Below are 26,754 nucleotides of genomic sequence, written 5' to 3'. Positions count from 1 at the left end.
CTGGTAAATAACGTATAAAATATCCAATCTGGCGGCAGCAGCAGACTGTGTGAAATATCATTTTACCTCTAATGATGAGTGTTTTGAGGATGCAGTAGGCAAGAAGACAGCAAAAGACAAAATTAAGAAAAGGCACAGTATATACACTTTAATGATAAAATAATATGAAAACAATCAAATAAGTATTAGAAGATTAGTCATATAAAAACCTCTGTGTCTATTAAGACAAATTTCTTGCTGTTGTACAATAAGATGAAGGCTTCAATCGTCTGTTCAGTGCCTCCAATCTTCCACCTGAGGCTCCGTTTCCATTCCACCACGTCGGAGAGAGGTCGTCCACTGTGCAGTGAGATCAGTGTAAACATTGTTTCCCTCCTTTGTGTGTTTGGTTCCTGGTTTGCTTGCGTGAGCAGTTCAGATTTCTTTGAACCTGCAATAAAAATTTGAATTGGTAAAAAGGAACAATTGCTTTTAGAAATCAAAATGCAACAGCCCTCTTTATATGATGTCGCTGTTTGTTCAGAGGAGCTGCAGTTTGTTGTTCAATCAATATCCTTATTTTATTTCTTGTTTAAAATGGTGCTATATGCACATTTTCTCTGCTGCTGAATGTGGCTTCTTGTCAGAAGCGGGTGGTGTGGGTGAGTTGTGATGTATACTATTTAACACAAACACAACACAAATAACATCTTTCGTCACACTCAGAATTGTTGTTTCTTTTCTTAGCCTGGGTTTTTCATGTATGTTTTCCTCACTGACCGATTTAAAGTTTTTGTAGTGTTTTGCTATCGTGGCCAATTGTGAAATAGGCCTGTGATAATCTCAATTGATATGAATATAAATAAAAGTAAAGTTTCAAAAACACAGCAACAGTTGCTTTATACTAAACGCCAAATTTTGCGGCAAAAAATACAGCTGTTGGGGATACTGACCCTCGGACTCGGGGAACACGTCCGCACCAACCCTGAGCTTCCTTGTAAACGAGCCTGGACAAAAACTGAAGACAAACAAAAACAACAATGTGTCAGTCAGGGTGTCGTCGCACAACAACGGGAGCATCACCTGTCTAAACAATTCAAAAAAATGGCTTGAATAAGCAGCAATGATAACAAGCAAATGTTCAGTCTTTGCTCTAAGTGACTAAAAGGTGATGTAAGTGGTGTTTCTCACCAGACAGGCCAGGATGTCAGCAGAGATGAGCATGTAGAAGACGTTGTTCCAGCCAGTGGGAGAGATCAGACCTGCTAACAGAGGACCCAGTGCAGCTCCTGCAGAGAACACACCAACACCACACCGTTCACCCTTACGTCACATGGAAAACCTTTAACCTTTCAGGCTTTTAAAATGTTCTGAAGTGTTCTCACCTCCAAAACATGAACATTGAAAAAGTAAAATGATGAATGCAAAAGAATTGAGGAAAATAGAAAACAGAAAGCGTTTTTCATGTCTTAGTATTTTAATCTAAATGTTAAGTGGTGAATTTTGGCTCCTTCACTCTCACAGACGCTGCAATTTGAGTTAGTGTCTATTTCACAAAGGTGAATTGAATATAGTAGTTTCTGCAGCACTAAAACATAGGTTCACACAATTAAGAAATATGAAACCTGGAAATAAGGCCGAGCGTTTGTGGGTCATAAAACCACAGCAATGAGCTAAAAGAAGCTTAAACACCACAGAGGTGAGGGGAACAAACAAGTCTGTTGATTTGATTAATTGTTGACTAATACTAATATTACTAATAATTACCAGAGGAGCATTAAAAGACCTATGGAATGTAGAAAATCAAGATTAAAATGTTGAACACTTACCCACTGAACCGGTCCCGTCAATAATTGCCGTCACTGTTGACAAGGCCCTGGAGTTTCCTCTCAGACTCTCGTGTGTTCCCTGTTGCAAATAAATAGATCCGGTTAATAGACACAGTGTTGTTAATTCATGTTGTGTCATTATACATTATATTAACAGATGGTAGGGAGGTAAAACGGAGGGTTTCCCATGATGCATCAGGTCTTACCAGGTCAGCAGATACAGCAGTAGTGATGAGTGCGTACGGTCCGTTCACCAGGCCTCCACACACCAGCAGCATAGCTACATGTGGAAAAACAGCTCACAGTAAAAAAAAAAAGGCTAAAGGATGTTCATTTCAATCACAATGTGGATAGACTTCAAAAAAAGCTTTGAGTAAATATCAGACGGCATGTTACAATATGAAGACAATATGCAGGGGTGTGTATCTATAAAGCTTTAATACTGTTTGACTGTCTACCTCTTTTTTCCAGTTTCGTCTTTAACACTTTTTCACTCTAACAGTTATCTGTCAGACAGCTGAATGAACATTAAAGTCAACCATGTTTGCCGTTGACAGGGCATCATGTAAAGATGCTTAAATGAGTCAGAAAAGAAGAAAACAACAACAACAACAACAACAACAACAACAGTAAAGAGGTCTCACCAATTGTAGTACCAAGGCTCCTTTGTCCAATGTAATTATAGAGGAAAAGCTGGAACATGAACAAAACAATCAGAAGACATCACACATTCGATCTAATGTTTCCCCGATAACAATTACTAATACAAAAAAACTATGATAGGTTAGAAATTATTATTATAACTATAATTTTTTCTATGAGGTGACACTCACCATGGGGGCAGCACCAATTAACATCACGCAGCAAGTTGTCGCTCTTCCACCGGTGTAGTCCGACACAAGCCCTGCCATAATGCCTCCTGTGGACACGAGACATACTCAGTCACGTTATATCGTTCCTGGCACTGCAGAGATTCAACAGAAACTAATAACTATGCTTCCAAGACATGATGCCATTGTATATGTAACATGTAAAGTATTTCCTATCCTACTTGCATCAGAAACATGTTGGGAAAGGAAATCTATGAAATGTCTGATCCGTCAAGGCTCAAATCTTACCCACAATTCCTCCTACATCAAAGAGTGTCGACATATCTCCGGCCTCTTTTGCATCAAAATGTGCTAAAAAAAAAGGAAAAACAAAAACTTTGTTGACTTTAAAAATGACTTCAAATGATGTGGATGAAAGTAAATTACATGTGTGAAATGATCGTATCATTTTGTCAGTGGACAAAAAAACGAAGCAACTGACCAACATTTGAAATGTAGAGAGGGAGCCAGTACAGGAAAGTGTAGCTGACCAGTTTGGCAAACAGCAGACAGAGCGAGAACTCCATCACTCCCTGTGTGAGACACAAACATAACATGAAAACCTTTGGATTTTGTTTTCCCGTCTCCAACGTTAAACGTGTTAGGATGGGACGTCTTCATGTTGAGTCTGCTCTGATTGACTGCTGCAGAGTAGATGTAACATATGTGAACGTATGTGATTTATCGATCGTTACAAACTGAGCTGAATCAGGCAGATCCTTTTGTGGACAGACCACTTAGACCACAGCTAGTGGACCGTGAGGAAATATTCCTTGATTTTTACAAAAAGTGTGTAGGGTTAAAATCACTTACTGCCCCTTTAGGGCCACTAAAATCATGATGGCACCAAGTAGTTTCCGATACAACCACCAGAGCGGGCCAACCTCCAACCAAATCAAACACACCAGACATTACTATGGATAAAAACAGCTGTTGTTACTCACAGGTATACTGAGAGCTCCACAGAAGCTAATGGCCTCAGTGGGATCCTCCACCACCTCACTGGAAGGCTCACTTGATATGGCTCCGTTGCTTATTCGCGGTGAGTTCTGCAGGAGAGGTTCCACTTCACCACTATCTTGATCACTCTTAAACACACAGGTATGAGGTCAGGCGGTCTCGTTTTGATTTTAATTTGGAAAAATTAATGTTTCAGATTTAACTCACATGGTGCTGAGGAGGAGTGCAGTTAACGTCTTCAGGTTCTGAACAAGGATAAAAGAGAAGATTGGAGTCAGAAATGTTGTTTTCGAACAGCTGAGAACTTAAATTCAACATTCAGGGTTGATGATGGGGTTACTATATTTGATTAATCAAAACAATTAAGTAAATTAATCAATAAATCAATCAATAATAAATATAAGACCCCTAATATTTTTTCTGTCTTTGGGCCAATTATCATTTTTTTAAATACTTTTCTCTCTCTGCTGATATTAAAACTCCATTGACTGCTCTGTGTTGTGTTGCATAATTTACAGACATGTACAGCACATATTGAACGCACCATAGCAAGATGAGTAACTTTGTGTGTGTGTGTGTGTGTGTGTGTGTGTGTGTGCGTGCGTGCGTGCGTGCGTGCGTGCGTGCGTGCGTGCGTGCGTGCGTGCGTGCGTGCGTGCGTGCGTGCGTGCGTGCGTGCGTGCGTGCGTGCGTGCGTGCGTGCGTGCGTGCGTGCGTGCGTGCGTGTGTGTGTGTGTGTGTGTGTATGAACAGTGACTTACTCTCAACCAGGAAGAAGAAGCACAGGATGCCAGTGGAGGCGATGATGAGCCCCGGGACAATGAAGGACATTCCCCACGCGGAATCGACGAAGACTCCTGCGATGAGGGAGCCAAGGATGTTTCCCACTGAGGTGTGCGAGTTCCACACGCCCATGATGAACCCACGTCTGAAGATCCAAACACAAGCACACAGAGAAGGTGAATTAGAATTAAATGGGTTTCTACGGTTTTATATTCTTAAAAGCTCTTAAACATTTTTGTATTCTACTGTAATATATTTGGAGGAAAGTCTTCATCTGTTCTCTTAATTAGTAAATCGGCCGTGTTAAAGAAGCAGTTCAGCCTTTTGAGAAATATGACTATCAGTTTTACATAATGTTATTAAGATTCATACCACAGGCAAGTTAAACTAACTTAGCATGAGGCAGTAGGAAAACAACTAGATTGGCTCTGTCCAATTTCAACAATACACCTACCAACACCTCGAGAGATAACAATAAACACTGTGCATCTCCTTTGTTTAATTTATACGCAAACTCAAATGACATTTTCTTACAGGACGTAATTCTAAATTGAGGCATTCAATGGTGGAACAATTTCTTGACAAGCAACATACAGTGGTAACGAGGGGCTGTTGTCCAAATGACGTCATGTTGTTCTGCCAAGACGTTGAATCTGTCATCTGGCAATGTGACATCATCTGACAAGGCACTGTGACGGGCAATCACATGCACACATTCTGGGGTGGATAACTTTGTGGCGTGAACACTGTATTTCCGCTGTTTACCTTAAGACTGTTTTGGTGACAGTGGTAAACTCCTGAACTATTCCTTTATTCCTTTCACGCTTAAAGTAATTAATGATAAATGACCACAATTTTAGGATAATTTGAATCTCAGAATGACATATTTATATTTTTCCTGACCGGCTTCCTATAAAACATTTATACAGTAATGTATGTAAACGTCTTAATCTGATTTCACTGGGTTACCTGGTTTCTTTTGCACGTAAAGATAATCCATGGTGGTCTACCAGCCACTGAAAAGGATGGGACCTATTCAGATTAGTGTGGGACTGTTCATGTGTTCTCATGAGGTTTTTTTTTCTTCCAACGACGTGCTCGTTCTACTTTGTAAAGAACCAGTTTAACCAGTTTTGGAGCTTCCACACATATTCAAGGGGCAGTTTAAGATGTGGATTAGGAGCGGCTGGTCTGAGTTTTCACTGTGCTTTTGAAAACGTGACCAATATGCATGTGCTTTGTTAGTCAGCTACAAAAAAAAGGAATCTTAATACTGAATAGTCAGCAGGTCTGCGCCCCCTGTACTCACTTCCCCTTTCCAAACCAGTTGCCGACACAGGCCACCACCGCCGGCCAACCGGTGGTCTGCACCAGCCCGTTCATGACCTGTAGAGTGAAGCAGACAGAGGGAGAAACCAGCCCGTGTTAACTTACAGAATCGAAGCCACATGACTCTGGTACAAACTTGAAATACAGATCAGGGTGGGGAGAGACCAGTGCACAGCGCATGTTAACATTCCTTCACAGAACCTATATAAGTCCAGAGGCATTCCTGCAGTCATTTGATGCAGCTGGGAGTCATGTCATGTGTGAGTAAAGCCTGAGTAAGCCACCATGGGATATCCTGACATTTTAAGGGGAAAAGATGATGAATGAGGTCTGTACTGACCCACAGAGCTCACAGTGATCATACCTGTAACTTGTTAATTAATGCAATAAATAAGTGACTCCTTGATCGTTACATGTCTGTGCTTTTCACTCTCCTTTTCAGAATTTTTTCTTCCAAACTAATTATGGATCTAACGGGTGCAAGTGTAACAAATAATTATTTAAAGCATGAGAAATATTTCCATTTAAAGTTTCCCATAGGTAGTGATTTCATTTGTGGAATTTGATGACTGGGACAGGTAATGTAATGGTATGAAGCTCATTTCACACTCCTAAAATGACTTTCTTACTTTTCAGTTGTTGACTGGTAATCCAGCTCTTATGAGACTAAAATCTGATTGTGAAAGGAGATGTGTCTGAGCTTGATTCCCATCATGATGTCAAAGCAGCAGTAAACTCTGAATATCAGCGTGTGGGTGCGGTTATGACTGGTCAAAGGGACACGAAACAAAAACTGAAGTGAAACAAAAAGTGTGCACACACACGTTCATTTCCTACAGAGTCGAGTGAGCAACAAAACCGGGTTAGTGTTTGAGGAGTTGAGGAGTTGTTTATGGGACTTCATTTAACCAAAACTAAATTAATATATTGTCTACAACTTGGTTAAATCCAATGTTCTGCTGGGGTTGATGGTGATTGTCCAACTAAGTTTTATGAGAGTTCTATCTCCTTTATTCAAACTACAGACATACACACTACAGCGATCATGGCAATATGACTGCCCTCATGTAGAAATCATAACTCTCATACTGATCATAACCAGAACAGAACAGGCCATCCCATCAACAAGTTGCCTACAATCCCACTAAGGTACAAAAGAAAGCCCAGATGTTGGTGGCGTTGGATGTTTACCTGTATGCAGGCGTAGTACCATAATGAGTGGATGTTCCAGTAGAAGCCGAGGCCAAACAGACATGTGAACAAGCCGCTCATCAGCATCCCAACACTCAGGTAGTACCGCAGAGGCAGGCGCTCTCCAAATATCCCACTGTGTACACAACAAAATGATAATGACCTTATGTAACACAAACACACGTGAGAAAACCATATAACACAAACCTCAAACAACAGCGCATACAAACCTGAAAAACATGCCGATGGCGTAGGTAACCAGGAAACAATTATCCAAGATGCCAAACAGTGTCTGGTAGTTGTCTTGGTCTACAGAGATGACACATGAAAAATATTAACTTTTCTTTAGTTCCCCACTCAACAACACAGAAAGTTGTTTCTGCAGAAAAGAAGGGTCAGGCTAGGAAATTAAACCAGGAATAAAGGTTGTGCAGTGATGGGAGACCCAGTGTCTGAATTAGCAGACACAGATACCTTAATACCCCAAAAAAATAAAGAGTAAATATATTCAATGAAAAATAATCCCCAAAATGGAGTGTTGGGTCAGGATACAGAGACTGGACTTTGGTTTAGTACATGGGCACAAAAGTTGTCAGGTACATGGGCACAAAAATTGCTTACATGACTTCAATCTAATGGAGTGTAATTTTGGACTTATGTCGTTTTAAAACAGGAGATTAATCCTCACATTAATGGCTGAATTAATAAGGAATGAATCAACATCCACAGCACAGCTCCGCCCAGCTTCAACCTGAATAAAGATCTAACTGGTCTTTGGGTTGAGCAGGACCCTGAACAGCGGGTGACTGGAGGAAATTTCATCAACAATACCTCATTTCCTGATATGCATAACATCTTCTGAATTCTATTTTCATTTACCTGTAAGCAACACTGAAAAATAACAGATTTGCCATCATAAGATACATCAATATAAACTGCCTCGTCTCTAACGTCAGCTCACCAGTGAAGTTAACAATACATAAAAAATAAGTTGAGTACTTACCAAAAGGCTCCCAGTCACACCAGGTAGCATTGTTGGTTACGTTAAGGTCTGCAGGCCGAATGACTATTGAACAGTTTCTATGCAGTTCACTCTGAGTATCAGAGAGAAAAAACATTGAAGTTATTGGTAAATGTATATTTCATTGATTTTCAGGAGATTAGATAGGTCCATTGTGAAACCTTAAAGTATCATATCATAGCAGCTGCAAGATTTAAGACTATTTACTACAGACCATAACCTTGAATCTAATGGATTTAAATTATGATGGTGCATGACTATTTAATATCATAAGCCTGTGCAAAGCAATCTTATGCTATCGACGACACGCTTGTTTTTGATTACATTCAGTTCAATTGCATTGGATAAGAAGAGACATGTATGCTCCAGAACATTATCTTTTTGAATCGTACCATTCACCTTAACAATGCTGATGGGTTTCCGTGACAGATGGTAGGCTGTGTAGAAGAGGAAGGTGAGGAAAAGAATGAAAGTGCGATACCTGTAAAAGACAGACAGAAATACAGATGTGTTGGCAAAAATAGTATTACATAAATTAGAATTTATAGCTTTGTAATGACTACTTACAAAACTATTTTCTATTTGTAAAACATGAACAACACGGACACTGCAAGGATGTCATGGATCAATTGTGCCCACACAGGCAGAGTAACAGTATCACCTTAATAAATACTGGTAAAATGTTTAATCATACACCTGATATCTGCACCATACGCTGGTACATGAGTGTAATAACATCATTCATTTTAATGGTACTTCATGAGCTTCAGCCTCCGTTGGCTCCACATTATGTGTTTCTCATCACACATCCCGGAGATGTGGCATGACACCGTGAGAAGGAGTTTCAATTAACACAGGCTACTCATCCTTCTAAAGCACACACACTAGTATATCGAGTATACTTCTGATTCTTTTTGCAACAATCAGACTGCTGGAACACAGTGAATGGACTATGGAAGGAATAACAAGTGAGCCGATGTGTAAGAGTCCAGGTACATTACATAATTGGTGTCTGCAAAAAAAAAAATGTCAGTCTTGTCATCATTAATAATGATCAACACAGTCGATTGATAGAAAGGTCATTTCTAGAACTATTTCGACAGTTGATTAATCTACTTCGCGAGAGAAAAATGAATGGAAAATGTTACGGCTCCAAATTAATAATCTTTGGCTTTTGACTGTGGGTTGAAAAAAACAAAAGTCAATGTGAGGGCATCCGACCGGGCTCTGGGGAAGTACAATGGGAACATTCACCGTCATTCACTGATGCTTCATAAACCAAAACGATTACATTGTTAAATTGACAATCAGCAGATTAACTAGTAATAAAAACAATAATGACCTTATAACCCCCAGTCAGACTTTGTTGTAATGGTGACATTGTCTTTACATTCACTTAGTAAGCTACACCTTTTCCTCAATGTATGTTTATTTTAACTGGTGTAAATGATATTAACCACACCAGCACAGGACGGCCACTGAGATGAGATGTTATTAAAACAAAGTGCCTCGTGTCTTGGCAAATTCCTTAAATGCTCAACATATCGATAACCTCATCGACTCACTACAGATTAAAGAGGAGGAAGCCCTGAAATGACTTTTTCTGGCGTGGCAGTTAATTCTCATAGCAAAGCCCCAACGGAGACGATCGGGCGGAGACGAGCAGGAGTAACGAGATGACAACACGTCTTGAGATAGAGGCGACCGGGTCACAATGAGACGAAGCCCCATTACCGATCCACACAGTGTGTTGATCATCGACGCGGTCCGGCTAAACATTCACAGCAGCGAGATAAGCGACCAGGAGGAGCCGCGAGCCGAGGAACAGTGGGAGCGGACGGTAATGGAAACTTACCAACTGTCTCGGGAGAACGATGTGATAAGTCGGATGCCGGGAGCCAGAGGCGATTTCATCTTCGTAGGAAAAACGTGCAACGAACCGGCCCGTTGACAAAGTTTAAAAAAAGAAAGAAAAAGATAAATAAATAAAAAGCACAGCGACGCTCACGACTTGGTTCCAGACATGTCCTCGACGTGTGAGTGAGCCTCGGGCACCGCGGGACTGTTTGTTACTGAGTCGCTACGGTGGCACAGGCGGAACCAACCAGCTGCTCGGCAACCGGTTCCGACAGAAGACACCGGCCCACAAAGAGACGCGTACCGAAAACTGGCCTCGATGTCGGACACGAACACAACAGCTCGGCGGCGATGAGTATGCGTTAGGTGCTAGAAGAATAAAGCAGCAGCCGTTTAGCCTGCGAGACAAAGTCCGTGAACGTCCAGTAGGTCTCCATACTGTACGGATGAGTTTATATATGCACCGCGCCGGAGAAGCAGCCTTCCTCCATAACACGCGTCCGGCTATAAAAAAAAAAAAAAAGACCGTCCGTTAATAATAGAAAACGATAATTATATTTAGAATTTAAAAAAAAAAAAGTCTTATTCTACCAGACGATTTTCCAAACGGAGGCTCCCGGTGGACACGTGACCTCCGCCTCTGTTGTGACGACGGACCGGAAACAGCTGAGGTCTGGAGCGGTGGAACCAAACCACCGCGGGTCTGGAGGACCAGGGCGGCAGATGTTTCCATAAACACAGTCGGTCGTGACCATGTGAATATGTTAGTTTATGTTAGTTCAATTTTTTGGGAAAACACTTTTCTAAAGCGCCGAAAAAGGTCTTTTCATTCCTGAACCACTTCCCCGCTGTGTACGCGCACTCTACGCGTTGGTTGTGTCTCGGGAACGAGCAGTCATGTAAAGAGATGATAAACACTAATAAATACATAGTTTCAACCCATGACAAAACTTAACAGACTCCACATTAGCAATCATATGACAATTGAAATTTCAAATGACTTTCAAAAAAACGTGACAGTAACGTTATGCAATTATAGAAAATAAAATGTGTTTCATACAGAAACATATAACAGTATAACATAGTAGCTTGTAAAACTTTAAAACCTTCAAAAACCAGCAGGTGTTAACAGAATCATATACTTCAAAAATTGTTCCTATGAAGAATTAATTAAAAAGATCACATCATTTAGTTTATTTAAAATTTTAAATTAACATGACAGATTCTTATAAACTCCACACAATAAAAACAGCTAATCCTCAAACACACATTCAAACAACTTCCCTGATGCTTTACTAATCATGTGAACTGACCTTAACTAATTGCACATAGTGTATGCTTAGTATCTGAACCCTAATTATCAATAAACTACAACTACATTTCTGTGAGGCTGTATATGAAAAAGGGTCTACAGCCCTGCTAGTGGCTCTTGTACTTGGGAACAATGGTTCTTTGGTCCAAATCTTTTACATCAATATCAACATACTAACATGTTGCTAATGCTAACATGCAGATGTTTAACAGGAATTATTTTTACCAGGTTCAAAGTCTTAGATTAATGAGTAATCATGCCAGCATTTGATAAACACCACTAAACACCAAGTTCACCTAAGGCTGATGGGAATATAATAAGGCAGGTTGTGCAACAATTCATCTTATAGATGTTAGATATTTCAAATTATAAGTGAAAATTTGTATTCAACTTGTGGAAAACATGAATGTCCCCTTTGAAATTTCATGGCAATCCATCTATCATTTGTTTTTCTTGCTAGTATTTCAGTCTGCAGCCCGAGGATATTGTCCACTGCAGCTCACCAGCTTCCTTTACCGTAGATCCAAACTCCACATTGTCGAATGTAACGCTTGGGCATACGCTGTGGAAGAGACAATGAGACAAAAGTGTTTTTATTTATTTTTATTTTCATGTATAGTTTCACCGAAGCTCGGTGGTAGTGTGTATTGACAGTGAGGCAGGTGACGTGTGCAGTGGGTACCTCTGGGGTTGTTGTGGAAGACACAGTTGTTAGCACAAGTGTCGGGGTGGGAGTCCCAGAAAGAGGACGCACAGCAGCAGAGAGGAGGGGGCTCCGGTTTCTCCTGTGACAGTCTCTCCTTCATCTGAGCTTTCAGAGCCTCAATGAACCTGCAGAGATTTGAATCAGCCCGTTTATCATGGAAGCTTCAACTTTGTGAAGCCTTTACATTATACGTTTTTTTGGGATGTACATTTAGTTTGGTCTGTTTGGTCTTGGGCAAGAAAATTAATTCTACATGTATTTTAAGTGTTCATACTGCCTTTTTCCCCCCAAACAAAACCAAGAGTACACATGAAATGATACAAAGAGACCGGTGTCGAATAGATTGGACAGTTTTGATTAAATGATCCTGCATCATCAAGGCTACATGGACCCACACAGGAAAATATAATTTTGTAGCTGATAGCAACTTATGTTGCACTAATCTGAATCATATGGGTTTATCTTCCTTGTCAGGTGTTCACTAACAGATAACAAAAATAGAGTATGAGCTTTAATAATCTGCCAAAATGCAACATGTCCTCATATGTTATACTATTAATAAATAGTGACAAACACAAAGAAACGGGACAAAGAATTTTTTTTTTCTCAATACAAACAGAATATTTACTATTGATTGCTACATTTCAGTATTTTCACTCCCTCTCTATTGGGGAACAAACATTGGTAGGACACAAACTCAACACAACTTGGATCTTTAGGGTAAAACCCCACGCTCTTCCTGATACTCATACCTGTTACCATGATTTCCAAATAATCTTGTATAACCTACATATCTAGTGGGCTGTCTTGACAGTTTGTGATCAGCAGATGGATTTAATAGGTTTCAAACTTATAGATCCCTGCCAACATCACTAAATGTGACTGGTGTGTTTTGTTGCCACACCACAAACAAACTTCCTGAGTCCACATGAAAGTCGACCGAGACCAACATTCTCAGAGGGTCTCAGTCCACTTTAGTCCGCACCAGTTTAAATAACTACAGCGCTTTAAAGCACTAAATTTCACATTTTCCAGAGAGATGTTGCAAATCAAATCTGATAAAAGAAGTGCTATTTTGACACTATAACAACTTCTACCTGGTTAGATTCTGTCTGATCATATTTTGTATGTACATAATGGCAGTTATGACACATGTTTAAGTTTAATCTCCATTAATTACCTTGTAGCCACTTTGTGATTTTCCTCTTTTTTTCTCCTCTGCAGCTCCGCAGCTCTCTCCTCCTCCTCCTCTTCAAGCTTCAGTCGTTCCAGAATCAGCAGCTCTCTTTCCTCCAGGCTAAGTTTGGCCTCCGTGAGCTGCCGTGCTCTCTCCAACTTTCTCTCTTCCTCCAGACGAATCTGCTCCTTCTCGGCTTTGATCCTTTAAGGGGAAGGCAAGTCTGAGAGGAGATTCTCACTGAGGCTGAACCATCACATGTCATCATTTGTATTCATATGCCAGGGTTGTAGGTAGTCTGTATGTTCAGGATGTAGGGAAATATGGCTGAATTTGGTGCTCTAGGTGCAGCTTCGAGATAGGTGAAATCGCTACACAGAAACATAGTATTGGACCATATTTTGGCCAAATACTGAGTAATTCCCATCACCTCTGTTTTTCATCGAAAATGAATCAAACTGAGCTGAATTCTAGCTGCTGTTCTCATAAAAACATTCAGATGCCATCTTTCGAAGCTACAGAGGGTTGTTGTTTCATACTCACACAAAGTTTGGCCACTGAATCACTAACAACGATCACAAAATAAGAGGAAGAGATACAGACGGAAATGCGGCAGTGTGGTTACCGTGCGGTTCTCTTCAGGTGTTTCCTGTGCTGTTTGTTGTCCTTCACTTGCTCTCTCTCTGTGTTCATGAACTGACGGCGCTGCATCAGGAACTGAGACTGACGCTGAAGAGAGAGAAGCATGCTATCTGCAACATTTGCTTTGACAGAGTTTGCACAAGTAATATCAAAGGTTCATGTCTGATGTCTACCTGTCTTCTTCTCAGCTCCTCTTGGTCAGTCAGAGGCCACAGGACCTGTGGGACTCTGAGCCTGGAATCGAAATCAGGATCCGGCTGTGATTTGTCAGTGTCCCACAACACGCGTCCACTCACCTGAAACACACACAGTCAGAACAGAGTCAGTAGGTTTTGACTGATGACCAGCTCAAATTATTAAGAATGCACCAAGCTCCCAACATCGCTTATTGAAATTGAAAGCAAAAAAAAAGGTATATTTTCAAGCTCCCCACTTTATCAGCGTAAATATGTTGCCTCCATTTAAGTAGTGTTTGCTAAATTATGAGTTGATTTATGAGTTTATCTTCCATGGACATTAACACGACTGCTGCTAGAAAGAGTTAATTAAGTTGAGCATCCAGCAGTATGCTTACAGTATGAAGACTATTATATTTTGAACTATGAAATCTGACCCTGAGAAGATGCTGTGCGTTCTAGGCAAACTGTCTGATGACAGCTCAGTGTGATAGACAAAAATTATTATTATCTGTTTAGTCTCCATTTCCTGTTTATAGCCGAATGATTTATTCTTATTCATTACATCTACTTAACAAAACAGTGCAACTATAATGAAATGATAATCATCAAGGCTAGTTTTGCTTGACATGACCAAGAGGGGGATTCATTAACCTTCTGCTGAACAAGGGGACATTCATGGCGACTGGTGAAGAAATGATCATCTCCCTCCTCCTCTCTCTGAACATCCTCCTCCTCCTCTTCCACTTTCTGCTCTCCTCTCAGCACATGATAATCGGCTTTCTGTTGAAAGCAGAGGAAAATTATTTTTATAGATTCTGAATGTGCAACAACGCACACAATTACAGGAACTGTACATTTTAAAAAGAGGAACAAGTGGGAGTCACTGCAACTCACATGTCTGGTTGGAGAAAAATTCCATTTGCCTCCAGGAAGATCTGACATCGTTTCCCCACGAGGGCTCATCCGACAGGCAGCCAGCCGGAGTCTCACCTGCCTCATGCCTTCACTGGACTGGAAACTCATGGAAATAAATCAGCCTCCAGATGAATCACTGTCACATTATTTTAATCACTCACACACGGAAACAATGCAATCATTCTCACTACCAACAACATACTCTCTGTACTGTAGAAAAAAAGGACCACATATGGCTGACTGTAGATTACAAGGGGGATGAAAGGGAATGTTTGAGAACTGCGGCATGCACCTCAGCTGAACAGAGGCCTCAGTCTAGGTCCCTAGGCAGCTAATAACAATGTAGCTATGTTATGAGATTAAGACATCTGACCATCAACTGATATGCAGTTGTTAAAATTAATTCAGACAAATGTTTCGATAAATATCTCTTGAGTTTGGTTATTTAAAATCATTGCCAAGTGGTGTAGTGCGCTCTCTGGTGGACAAATGATGCAATGGAGACACTGTTTCTAATGACCTCAGATACCGTATATCTTGTATATCATACCTGAGTGGCAATTTCTGCAATTATTTTTCAGGCAAAAAAAGGACTCCTTTATTGTGAAAGCTAATTTTATCGTCCTTAAATTTTAAGTATCTCTGCAACACAACCTTTAATCTTGCTGTGAGTATTTGCTCCCATCCAGACACCAGAGCACCAGTGAGGTCAGAGAGTGATGTTGGGTGATAAGGCCTAGTTGACAGTCAGCATTCTAGTTCATCCCAGAGGTGCTGGATGGGGTTGGGGTCAGGGCTTTGTGCTGCCAAGTCAAGTTCTTTTACATCAAACTGGGGAAAACCATTTACCTGAGGACCTGACATTGTGCACGGGGTCACTGTCATGGTTACAAAAGCGCTTCCCCAAACTATGGCCACAAAGGGAAAAATATCACAAAGGCATGTGCAAATATGCATTTGGCCATTTACTGTATATTGTGATATTGATATTAGCCATATTGTTTATCTCTGCTACAAAAAAAACTTTCCAAAGTGAATTTGTAACAACTAGTTACAATTGCAATTTGTGGAAGGGGAAAAACGGGATTAAGTTGATAAAACCAAGTATCAATTCATTAGTTTCTTCTGGGAGACGCACGCACCAAAACAGGAAACAAAATAGGACTTTACTTTGCTAAAACTTCAATTATTCACTCATGCTCTAGGGTGGTGATACGATGTAATACCCTCTCACCTCCCAAGAGCTCCCCTCCATCACCCTCTGTCGTGTAGCAACTCCCGCAGACATCATCCTCTCACCAGCAGGCACATGCTGGGTCCAGACTCGATGCCTTGTATGTGGGATTCTCCTGTCAGGTTTCATCTGGACATGAAAACACAGTTTTACAATGAGGTTATCTTTACTCTGGGTCAACACTAACCAATAATTGAGGATTGTGAGGATTTGTCCCATTTTTCTGCTTCACATCAATTTAAACTGAATACCTTTATGTTTTTGACTGGTGGTTGTAATCTGCAATTTCTGATCCAGACTAAAAGTTTAATAAGTTCATCAAAATAATAACTGTCAGCCCTCTTAATTTTGTTTTACTTAATATGAGCTCATAAATATCAGTCAAAAATAATTTCATCTTCACCATTGGTTCAGTCAGATGCTGCTGGCTCTTCTTGAAGACTTGGGCTTGCTGTTGCACACGTTGGCGCACTTCATCTTGAAATCGTCGCAGGCTCTCTTCATTCTCCCTCCTCCTCTCTGCCTGGAGCTCCTCGGTTATCAAAGCAAGAGCCTAAACCGAGACATTGGGAGGATTGTTATTGTCTTAGTTACTTTTTGTCGGTTCGTTCAAATTCCTTACAAACATAATTTTGAACTTGACATGATTCAGAAATCAGCTACAGAAAAATGACTCTTCTCAATTTCATCTGCTTTATATCGGTGATTAGAGCTGCAACAAACATCAGTCAATTCATCCATTAGTCGAATGATAGAAAATCAACAAATATTTTGATTAACAATTAATCACTTAATTTGTTAATCTTTCAACAAAGTGCCAAACTTTCACTACTTTTTTTTTTTTTTACACATTGCATTAAATATCGTTGAGTTTTAATGTGTGAAACTGCCACCAAGAAAAGCTAATTTCAACAAAAAACACGGGTTAAACAGATGAAAGCGCCTCGCATCTCCTAAAACCTGCAGACTCTCTGGTCATCTCCAGTAACGCTCTCTGAGTTGCCTGGCAACAAGTTAGCTACAATAGTCATTAGCGGTAAGTCCCATACTTACCGACGGGTGCTCCGGGAAGTCCTGACCGTCCTCCACCCAGGCTCCCACTGCCACCACAGCAGGGTTCCTCTCCGCCAGCACTTTGTTGGCCCCGGAGGATCGGTGCTCCCTTGTACGGCTGACGGAAGCCTTGTTTCTGCCGTTGGTCGCAGCCATAACGCGGCTAGCACTCATAACTAGCCTAGCTAACCAGGCTAAAGGAAAGTGCCTCTAATGACGGCGGCTATACTATCTTCTCGGTTCGGTTGACTGTCTAATGCAAGCTATTACATAACCATTTAAAGTAAAAGAAACTGAAAATAACATTCATAAAATCCCGCTGTTTGTTTAAACGCAGTAAATATGAACAGGCATGTTTGAGTTTCGCTCACTTCGACTTCTTTTACTTTCCGTCGTTTTCCCAAGCAGCTCATTGTCGCATTACTGCCCCCACCAGGACAGGAGGAGACATTGCGCATAACACATGAGTAGCAGTGATAATGTTTGGAGAGGCAGATATGGGCATACAGCAAAAATAAGGGAAAAAAAATAGTCCTATGATTATTATGCACAGAGCATGAAAAGTAAAAATAGACACACGTAGGTAAGTAAAAGTTAAACACAAGCCAACAAAGCTGAGAGAAGCCAACCAAGCCATTCACCCATAAATAAATAAAAACACCATATCGACTGGAGACAACAATCAAATATTGCTCACAGCAGCAGATGGTGTTAAATGAAGCTGCGATAATGATTTTGTTGGGAACTATTTTCTGACACAGACTGATACACGTTATGCTTCAGTAAGTATGTAGAAACAAGATGATGTTTGTGGGATTGACTCAAAATGCATGTCTCCCAATTTAATGGTGTGTCTAGACAATGTGTTTTTAACACTTTGTCAACATCAATGGAGTTCTATAGCCCAGACGAATAAGACATCAATTCAGGCGGGATCAATTTTTTCACTGTTGGTTTTGGATATTTACATGGATCTTTTGACGGTAAGAAGAATATATAATAGTCAGTAAGGTCACTTATGTGACAATAGTGTTCTAATGTGAGGACATGACAGGAGATTGATCAATGCCGAGGACTTTAAATTTTATCTTCTGAAAATCTTATCGAAAAACTTAGACTATGAGGTAGGGAAGGTAATTAATTTAGCATGTATTGGAATAATGGTAGAGGTTTACAGAGGTATGTTGGATGTGGGCAAACTGCATTGGTTAATGCATACATTCATGAATCATAGACTAGAACAGCAAAATGGCACATGCCAATTATAATTCCACTCTCGCCAGAAAGTAATGAGATGGATTGATGCAATGACACCAATATAAATTATTAAACCACTTACAGTGAAACAACAGCTTTGTTTACTTAATTACTTTATTTAAAAAAAGACAGTATTTTATCGGAGGAAAACATCATCTAAATGCACCACCCAGTGTGCAACATGGCCATTTTCAGATATAAAGATTACTCTGGATGTCGGTGGTTTTGACCATCTTGCGAAGGATGTCTGTGTTCGGAGAAGAGTTCAACTGAGGAGAGGGAATGGGCAAATGGAATAAAATGTTAAAAGTCAGGATAACAAGGAAACTCTTCAGGTATGTTTTAATACTTATTTAATAAGCCCTTGTTCAAACTGTAAAACTCAAGTGGACATCTCTAACTGGCTTCTTCTCCATAGCAACAGTGGCCAAGACTCTTTGGTATTGTAGTATTTAGAACTTTCCGTCATGCCAAATTAAAAGACTTTAAAAAAGCATTAAAAAATGTCCCATTATTCTACACTTTTTTGATGTTTTATTTGATGTTTTAATATCCACAAGAAGATATATTTGTGGTTTTAAGTTTCAAAAACCACTTTGTTTAAAATCTCTCAATATTCTCTGGAGCTTTGGAAACAGGTTTTTCTAAGTGCACAGCCAGTCCAATCACAGGTAAGGGGTTGGAGCCAACTATGGTAGCTTTTTGAGCCCACCATTTCATGTAAATGGAAATGGTCAGCGCTGAAAATGCTTTGGCTGAATTGGACTTCATCATCTGGCTGTGGCAAGGTGACCATCTGCCCAAGACCCTTCCCTCACTGCCAGATTGTGTGGAGTTTGCATGCACGGCGGGGTGTTTGGGGAAATCATGTTGGAAATATGCTACACAGACAAAGCCATGAAGCAGCTTATCCTTTTTTCAGAGCACCGACTCCAGGCGGTGGATTTCATCCCTTAGCTGTGGCTAAACAAGTTTGCAGTCCACACATACTGTAGCCATAACAGAGCTGGTTTTCAGGCCAAGTGTTATTAAGTTCTAGCGGCATGCTTAAAATCAAAAAAATATGAAAACAAGCTGAGTTGTTTTTCTCGGGGATTGAGCACTTTGATACTTTAACAGTACTCATTTAGCACCTAGACTGCTTTATAATAAAAAAAAACTTTCTAGAATATGGGACCTTTAAACCTGGTTGTCACAACATAAACATACTGTATGGGGTTACATAAAGGAAGAGTCGTGGTCCGTTCCTCCTTTCAACCACTCTGACCTTCCAAATGTCTGCTCACATAAAAAGAGAGGCGGCTCACCTGTATGGACTTGGCGAGCTTGGTTAGTGCAGGTTTGAAGGTCTCCATGGAGACGGAGTCAGGGCCGATGACATCACTGTAACACTGGTAAACAACAGTGGCGATGCGCTGGACCTGGCAGTGGTTCAATACTGATGAGACAGCAAAAGTAGAAGAATGCAATGTTATATGAATACTACACATTTAAAAAAAACAAAAAACTGAATTGATGAAAACCGGACAGTTTGACATGACATTGGTAAACTACATTCTCAGTGACCGAGGTTCAAGTTCTTTATACACGTTTGTTTGGACCATCAATGTCTTTCAGTGCCCAAATACTAAAATGACTACATCGGGATGCAACGCTGTGTTCTCAGTGAGTGGAGAGGAGACTTATGGTGCCACAATTCATTCAGTTGGCAGATGCTTTTGTCCAAAGCTACTTAAAGTTCTTCCCCATATACACACTTCGGGAGAAATTTGGGGGTTCAGTGTCTCGCTCAAGGTCACTAACAGGAAGAGCAGAGAATCAAACCTGGCCAAAACTGAATTTATAGTCAAAACGACTACTACTGCCGTAGAGCTGCAGTGCTTTGCTTCATTTATTCATAGAGAGCAATGACCAAAGTGAAAAGAAGGTCTGCAGTATAATGGCTTTTCAAGATGAGTGTAACTGAAGGTCCACTGAGCCCTTTTGCCTTTTTACACCTTGCTTCACAAACTAAGAAGAAACACAAAAAGTTTTTTGTAATTAAAGTTGGAAAGGTGCCGACGAAGCTCAGAATCAACACGGTCCAATAATCCAGGGTCACTTTTGTATACATTTCTTTTTAATTGGTTGCTTTGTGGTTAAAACATTAACATCTAATCAAATGCTAGTTATTTTTTTTCTTTTGAAGGCTGGGTAATTTATTTACGTTGGACAACCAGCTACAACTAGTAACATATTGATTTACCACAACACACATGACACAATGTGTCACAAATGTCTCTTCATAGAAAGAAATGTCCTCCTGGAGTGAAGAGAGTCTTGATAGAAGTGGACAAATTTGCAAGTTTTATTGAGACTGTGATCTCTAATCTCCAGAGGTATTACTTTATTAAACATGCAGCACGACAGTATGACAGATGAGCTGTGCAGCTTTGAATTGTCTAAAGTGCAGACAGAGGAAATAAGACCCCAGCTAATGCGAGTCTGAGAAGTTGAGACACCTGGATTTGTGTACAATGGAAATACCTGCAGCTGGAAGCCCAGTAATTATGTTGGGTTGCTCAAGTGACTGGCAGACGGGCTGACCACTGAAGGTACCGGTGTGGAGAGAGCGCAGGAAGGGAGCAGAGCTGGTGCACAGATAGTCCGCTGTCTTGTAATCAGCCACAGAGCTATCTGACAGCACAGTAACACTCAGCTCTCTGTGCTGGAGACAGTCGAAAACCTACAACAGACAAAGAAACACAATAACCCTGAAGAATATCTGCATTTTTTAGTTTTGATCATTGAAATTTTACTATGTGCTAAACGACAGCTGAAGTGGGCCAGCAGATAAATATCTAATGTTAACTAAGTAGCCACTTGATTATGTTCACATATGACGAATTATCTGTGCAAACTGCTCCAAACTTCTCTACATAACAATGTTATTTAATGACAGCGCAGTCTGCTTGATTTAGTTGTATAAACATACCCTTACCTTTTCTGTCCACTGGAAAAGCTGGTCTTCTGCAACGTAGCAAGTCACTTGGCATATCATAACCTTCAGGGAAAGGAATGCAAGAGACATTTCATTCAACATTTGTGGATTAAACACATCCTGGCGTCTGTCTGGGTAGTGTGGCTCAAAGACAGGAAGGACTGATACAGTGATGGATTACAAGTTAAACAAAGAAGCCACAAGGAGATTTGTTTTCATGAGGGTCACAAACAGCTCAAGCATCACTCCAATGTTTTGTTTTGTTTGATTTCTCTCGTGAGAATTCTGTGGGATTTTCATGAAGTGCAGCGCAGCGCCCGAAGCAGAAGAGACACAAACAAGTGAGAGTTGTGCTGAGGATATAAATGTCTGGAGCAAAGTCACTCAGCTGGCAATCTGGTGAGTCTGTCAATAAGGGAAATCTAAACAGTTACACCACAATTATGGTATAATAACACATTGCACCTTCATGTTACCATGTTCTCTTGCACATAACTGGTAACCGATTGCACATACTGCACAATTTTTCTTATTCTCTATATTTTTTGCAATCGTATATTTATAAAGTTGTTTTTGTATATATTGTATATTTTGTAAGGTGTGTTTTGTGATACCTGCTGCTGTAACACCAGAATTTATCTGCAATAAAGTATCTATCTATCTATCTAATTTCTAAATTAATACATACATACAAAATTTCAATCAACCACTACCCAACAAGGAGGGCCTAGGTTGGATTAGACGCATACCACACTAAGGCAGCACCCAATAATCATTTTCATTCAGTCACTGCTCTATGTAACATCAAATCAAATGTCCATTGCAATATCTTACTAAATTTACTATGACATAAGATGGAAACGGGCAAATTCTTTAATTTGAGAACGTGGCGCTAGAAGATTGTAAGCATTTTTATGTCACTTAAAATCATAAATTAAGTCTCTCCAAGAAAAAATAACTGAACTGTATTGACTTATCATTGCAGTTCTGTACCATACAAACTCTAATCCCAGTATACCTGCCCTCTTTTATCATTTCACCTCTCTGCTGCCCACTTTCCATAAAGGCCAAAATATACCCATAGGAATTGATGTAAATTCAGCAACCTACAGATCAATGAATGACTTGTTACAGTATCTGCTGTCCACAGCTGCGTTACACTGTGTGAAAGCCTTCGCCCTCAGCTCATTAAATCTTTGCAGTGTCTAAAGGCAGCCAGAGCAGAAACGTGTGATAAATCTGAAGCATCCTCCTCAGCACAGTGCGATCACACATGGCTGCTGACTGTGTTTATCTTGATTAAACCATGTGCGAACGACACCAGCGGTTGATAGAAACCACTTACACTTCCGCACACAGCAGACTGGTTAGATTTAGCTCTGAGCTGTGGATTGGCATGGCACATTAATCCTGTACGCCATGGCCTACTTTCCAACTTTTACAGCTGAAGTGGGGCTTCATGTTTTATTCTCGATATACACTATGGTGCAAATGCTACTGTAACACATCAGTCACATGACATGACTACCGTAATTTTCGGACTATAAGCCTCGCCTTTTTCCTCCATTTTTCGACCCTGTGCCTTATATAACGGTGCAGCTAATCTATGGATTTTTACCGCTAACGGCCACTAGGGGACCTCCTAAATCTAACATGTTACAGTCCACCAACTTTAACTCTACGGGCTCTATGACCGGTCCGCGGTTAAAGCAGCGAAAAGCAACTTTCGCTGAAGTTTGTGAGTGGATCCTGATGGCGTGGAGGAGTGTCAAAACATCCACAATCACCAACGGGTTCCGAAAGGCCGGACTGCTGCGTGATGAAGAGGAGGACGCCTCCACAGGCTCAGCTGAGGCCCTTCAGAGGCGGTTCGATTCCGACAGTGACGAAGAGGAGTTCGTTGGTTTTGAGAGCGACAACGAAGGAGAGAGGAGAGTGGCTGACGAAGCCACCCTGAGCCTGTTCGTTTCCGACACTGAAGATGAGGACTTTGGTGGTTTTAGTACGTTATGCAAATATGCAACTTGTTTGTTGAAATGTTATTAAATGGGAGCTTCCTCAAGCAGCCATCTCTTTCCCGACAAGAACCAACTCTTACATATGGTAATTAACCATTAAAACACCTGCGGTTTATAGTCCAGTGCGGCTTATTGATGTACAAATCATTAAATTTAGCTGCTGCGGCTTAAACTCCGTTGCGCCTTATAGTCCGGAAATTACGGTATTTATAAAATGAGACAGAGCAGCCTTGAGATTGATATAGTATTTGATTGATGCTGTCATAAAATGGGTTCAACAAACTTATTTTTTCTTTTCTTCTTTTGCATCTACAGCAGCCTGGTGCTTTCTGTGGGATTGATGAAAACAGCAGACACATTCTGAAGTGATGTTCTCAGCTATTCTGCTCAGTATGTCACTCACTGTTGGGTTTTCCTTGTGTCTGTAGAAAACACATGCCGACTCTTCGCTGCTTTGCCCAGTTACAGCTCGGCTCCTCTCATTCCACACTGATGCATGTCCCAATGTGTCCCAGTTTGCAGAGGTGAGAACGTACACTGACAGAAACTCTGTGAAGACAGATACTCTCAGCATTCAACAACAACTCACACGTGAATCTCTGATTTTTTTTTTCTTTGCTTAGTTCATTTTTACTTGGAAGATTGATCTGATGGAAGACTGTTGCATTTGACATTGAATTACATATAATCTGAAGACAAAGCTGCATTCAAATATCCTTTTCTCACTGCAGACGGACAGCGGTTAAAGTGTAACTACAATAATTTAGAACTGATACTTGATTAAATAATTTCTTTCTCACATAATTGCCTGACATTAATCGGGTTCATCTTTTCAACTATGAGGATTTTCTGCTTCTCTCTGACATTTGTTATAATACTGTTTAAACTGTTTACACTTAACCAGCAATTTGGCATCTTATCAACTGAGCGATAAACTGAGGATCAGCAGATTTATTGAAAATGAAAATAATCAATAGTGAAGCCGGTCAACAATTAACCTAAAGGTCGGCAGTTCAATGAACGGTGCCAAACATCCTTCTACTCGGGCTTGTCACTATGAGTGACATCTTTCACATTACACATATGTACATGATCCATTGTTAATCATTAATGTTTAAGGTGTATAATCTGAATGTCAATTCATATTATGTGTGTGTAGTTTAAATTTTTTTCTTTTTTAAGCATTGCTTTCTAGAGATTACGCTAAACAAATTATATGCATATTGAAAGTTCACAGTTTTTCATCTTTAAAAGCCCAAATAAAATGATTTCTTGGAAGAATCTGCTGCATTACTCCTAAACAGAGCCGCCCTCATTGGACTCTGTGTTCCAATTTCCACACAGGGATCATTAAAGAGTAATTTGATCCGGAATAATACTGAGTGTGCCAGTTAGACAGACACCTTCTTGGTAAAGGAACCATATAGGAGCCACTTACTGGCAGCGTTGTGTCCCACAGCGAGGATGAACTCTCTACACGGCAACTTGTTTCCAGACTTGAGCAACTCTGAGACTTCAGGGCTCCAGCGCAGATGAACTTCCCTGATGATTGGTGATGTTGGTGAGAGAAGGGGGGGGGGGGGGGGGGGGGGGGGGTAGTTTTAGTGAAAACAATGTACAATCATAAACTTCTTATATTCAACTCCACTTAGGATAAAACCACCTGCAGTCACTTAGAAGGGTAGAAGAGACACGAGGACGAGCCCCCCATCCATAGAAAGATTACCAGATATCAACCCAATTTTAACACAAGTGCTCCACGTCCACCAACAAACCGAATGAGGAAGGGTCTTTTGAATGGACGGTGTTCATCCCTCCAGTCATTGGGACTTGTGTCATCAATGCCAAGGCGCTTGTAACCTTGTTGTCGGTTTGAGAACTAACCGTGTGTGGCAGCATTGACACCGCTAATATCTTCCATTTTGTCACGTGAACCTCATGTGTCATGCTAGCTGTGTTGCGAGGATGGGAACCTCTTACAAACTCAACTGGTTTTAGACTATTTCACAAGTTTATTTCACGTGTCTGCTCAATCTGTTGTAATGACTCCATGCTTTCTGACTAATCTCTTCCCCGCCTCTCCATGCTAGCTAGCTAGCTGGCTAGCGTTATTTACCTCTTTTCCTCCAGCTCTCTGCGGATTTGTTCGTCTTCTTCGTCTTGCTCGGGGTCCTCGTCGTCTTCCTCCACGGCGCGAGAATACACCGACAACACTTCACCGAAAAACGTCGCCATGTTCACCGGGTTTTCCAGGGGAAAGCGAAAGTTCGGCTAGTGACTCGGCGCTACGGACATGACAGTAAGCCGCTACTTCCGCCGGCTGTCACGTCCCTTCAGAATAAAAGCCACAGTCCAATCCCGGAGTACTTCAGAATAAATGCGATCAGATAAAAACTGTGATGACTTCTTGTGGGTGGATAATTTAAATCATAGGGATGAACAAAGGACAGTGTAGCTAAGCCAAGGAACTACTAGAATAAAGTAAATAAGAGAAAGAAAAAAAGAAAGAAAGAAAGAAAGAAAGAACATTGAGAGATCTGAGATTAAACATGGGGGTGTTTTCTCATCGTTTACACATGGTCTTTTGACCCACTCTTAGAACATATTGATTTTTCAGCACATGTTTGAATAAACATATCTAAATTTAGTACACGGTCTAAGATCTGTGAGATGCATCTTGAAAATATCCCCCGGGTAAATCAATAGAACAATATGACTCCTGGCTTTTTATCATTCCTCGTATTATATTCAAGGATATGTTCAAGTCTTGAAACAGAGCGCACTTTAACATATGAACGTGGGAAGAGTTTTTAGTCACTGCAAATGTTCCTGTTGTCAAAAGTGGTCCCATAATCCCATATGGTTCTTTGAAATTCCCTCTCCGTGTCTCAGGCTGCATTTCAGTTCAGCACGAAACACCATCCAGGCAAACACTCAGAGAATTTTGTCCAAAAAAGAAATGTCTACGCTTAGAAGATACCCACTTGATTTGATTAGTAAGCCAGCTGAAGCCAAACAACATCTTCTGCTGAACTGAAAACGTAATTTTATACAGAATGAGGACGGCAAATTTTGACCTCCATCACTTACAGTTTAATCCTGTTAGGACAGGACCTTTTCAGGGCCAAGAGGAATGATTATAACGATAAATACATATTCCAATTTACATTTAAAAGATGTAAACATGTCCTTTGAGGATATTTTTCACTATAGGATAAAGATAAGCTCTGGCAAAATATTACACAGAAATACATCAGTTGAACAGCTCATACAAGCACACAGAGAAGTACAACACTAGTCGCTTTGCACCGTCCCTGTGGGAAGCTCAAAGCTCAGGGCTGCATGCATGAGTGCTGCCTGTCCAACGTGTTTCTGCCTGAGCTGTTCACTTAAATCAATCAATGAATGATTTAAGACCGTGTCTCTCCAGTAGATTCACATTGTGTGCATAGCTATACAATGT

At 40.6% G+C, this 26,754-nt stretch overlaps 3 protein-coding genes and 2 long non-coding RNA genes across 6 annotated transcripts; 2 read left to right on the top strand and 3 right to left on the bottom strand.

Annotated features, from left to right (window-relative positions):
* Positions 1–122: 122 nt before the first annotated feature.
* Positions 123–10,372, bottom strand: slc37a2 (solute carrier family 37 member 2). 2 transcript variants are annotated; one of them, XM_035624742.2, is made up of 18 exons: positions 9,817–10,372; positions 8,361–8,442; positions 7,944–8,034; positions 7,171–7,249; positions 6,941–7,076; positions 5,730–5,806; positions 4,399–4,565; positions 3,845–3,882; positions 3,622–3,765; positions 3,120–3,210; positions 2,927–2,989; positions 2,642–2,727; positions 2,453–2,501; positions 2,015–2,088; positions 1,809–1,887; positions 1,171–1,268; positions 933–997; positions 123–430 (listed from the first exon to the last, which is right to left on the bottom strand). In XM_035624742.2, exons 1-18 carry the CDS (start codon positions 9,873–9,875, stop codon positions 415–417), a joined length of 1,494 nt encoding a protein of 497 aa, XP_035480635.1. In that variant the 5' UTR covers positions 9,876–10,372; the 3' UTR covers positions 123–414. The 2 variants fall into 2 exon arrangements, with proteins under 2 accessions (XP_035480635.1, XP_035480637.1); XM_035624744.1 differs by having other exon boundaries at positions 8,354–8,442; positions 9,817–9,831.
* Positions 10,038–13,199, top strand: LOC118300396. The gene is made up of 3 exons (XR_004790076.2): positions 10,038–10,173; positions 10,413–10,581; positions 13,061–13,199. It is a non-coding gene; the product is annotated as an uncharacterized LOC118300396 (long non-coding RNA).
* On the bottom strand, positions 10,989–18,244 carry ccdc15 (coiled-coil domain containing 15). Its single transcript, XM_035624745.2, has 10 exons — positions 17,037–18,244; positions 16,387–16,536; positions 15,984–16,112; positions 14,729–14,845; positions 14,486–14,614; positions 13,829–13,951; positions 13,639–13,742; positions 13,017–13,217; positions 11,813–11,961; positions 10,989–11,692 (listed from the first exon to the last, which is right to left on the bottom strand). Exons 1-10 carry the CDS (start codon positions 17,208–17,210, stop codon positions 11,643–11,645), a joined length of 1,326 nt encoding a protein of 441 aa, XP_035480638.2. The 5' UTR covers positions 17,211–18,244; the 3' UTR covers positions 10,989–11,642.
* Positions 18,245–18,389: 145 nt separating this feature from the next.
* psmg1 (proteasome (prosome, macropain) assembly chaperone 1) lies at positions 18,390–25,623 on the bottom strand. Its single transcript, XM_035624755.2, has 7 exons — positions 25,408–25,623; positions 24,730–24,833; positions 23,695–23,840; positions 21,274–21,336; positions 20,820–21,018; positions 19,601–19,731; positions 18,390–18,562 (listed from the first exon to the last, which is right to left on the bottom strand). Exons 1-7 carry the CDS (start codon positions 25,524–25,526, stop codon positions 18,485–18,487), a joined length of 840 nt encoding a protein of 279 aa, XP_035480648.2. The 5' UTR covers positions 25,527–25,623; the 3' UTR covers positions 18,390–18,484.
* LOC118300397 lies at positions 23,217–23,839 on the top strand. Its single transcript, XR_004790077.1, has 2 exons — positions 23,217–23,275; positions 23,607–23,839. It is a non-coding gene; the product is annotated as an uncharacterized LOC118300397 (long non-coding RNA).
* Positions 25,624–26,754: the final 1,131 nt, after the last annotated feature.

This window comes from Scophthalmus maximus, chromosome 2 (genome assembly GCF_022379125.1).
Source record: "Scophthalmus maximus strain ysfricsl-2021 chromosome 2, ASM2237912v1, whole genome shotgun sequence".
NCBI classification, from domain to species: domain Eukaryota; kingdom Metazoa; phylum Chordata; class Actinopteri; order Pleuronectiformes; family Scophthalmidae; genus Scophthalmus; species Scophthalmus maximus.
Note: the sequence above shows the minus strand (reverse complement) of the source record. Positions and strands in the feature narration are given on the sequence as shown.

Coding starts and splice junctions, on each gene's coding strand:
- slc37a2 (XM_035624742.2), bottom strand. CDS start 9,875: ATGAAATCGCCTCTGGCTCCCGGCATCCGACTTATCACATCGTTCTCC. Junction 4,566..5,729: donor AACTGGTTTGGAAAGGGGAA/GTGAGTACAGGG, acceptor TTGGATCTTCAG/ACGTGGGTTCATCATGGGCG. Junction 2,089..2,452: donor GAGCCTTGGTACTACAATTG/GTGAGACCTCTT, acceptor TTCCACATGTAG/CTATGCTGCTGGTGTGTGGA.
- ccdc15 (XM_035624745.2), bottom strand. CDS start 17,210: ATGAGTGCTAGCCGCGTTATGGCTGCGACCAACGGCAGAAACAAGGCT. Junction 14,846..15,983: donor TGGAGGGGAGCTCTTGGGAG/GTGAGAGGGTAT, acceptor ATGAGTTTCCAG/TCCAGTGAAGGCATGAGGCA. Junction 14,615..14,728: donor ATTTTTCTCCAACCAGACAT/GTGAGTTGCAGT, acceptor TGCTTTCAACAG/AAAGCCGATTATCATGTGCT.
- psmg1 (XM_035624755.2), bottom strand. CDS start 25,526: ATGGCGACGTTTTTCGGTGAAGTGTTGTCGGTGTATTCTCGCGCCGTG. Junction 21,337..23,694: donor GACACAAGGAAAACCCAACA/GTGAGTGACATA, acceptor CTTTCCCTGAAG/GTTATGATATGCCAAGTGAC. Junction 21,019..21,273: donor TTTTCCAGTGGACAGAAAAG/GTAAGGGTATGT, acceptor TGTCTGTTGTAG/GTTTTCGACTGTCTCCAGCA.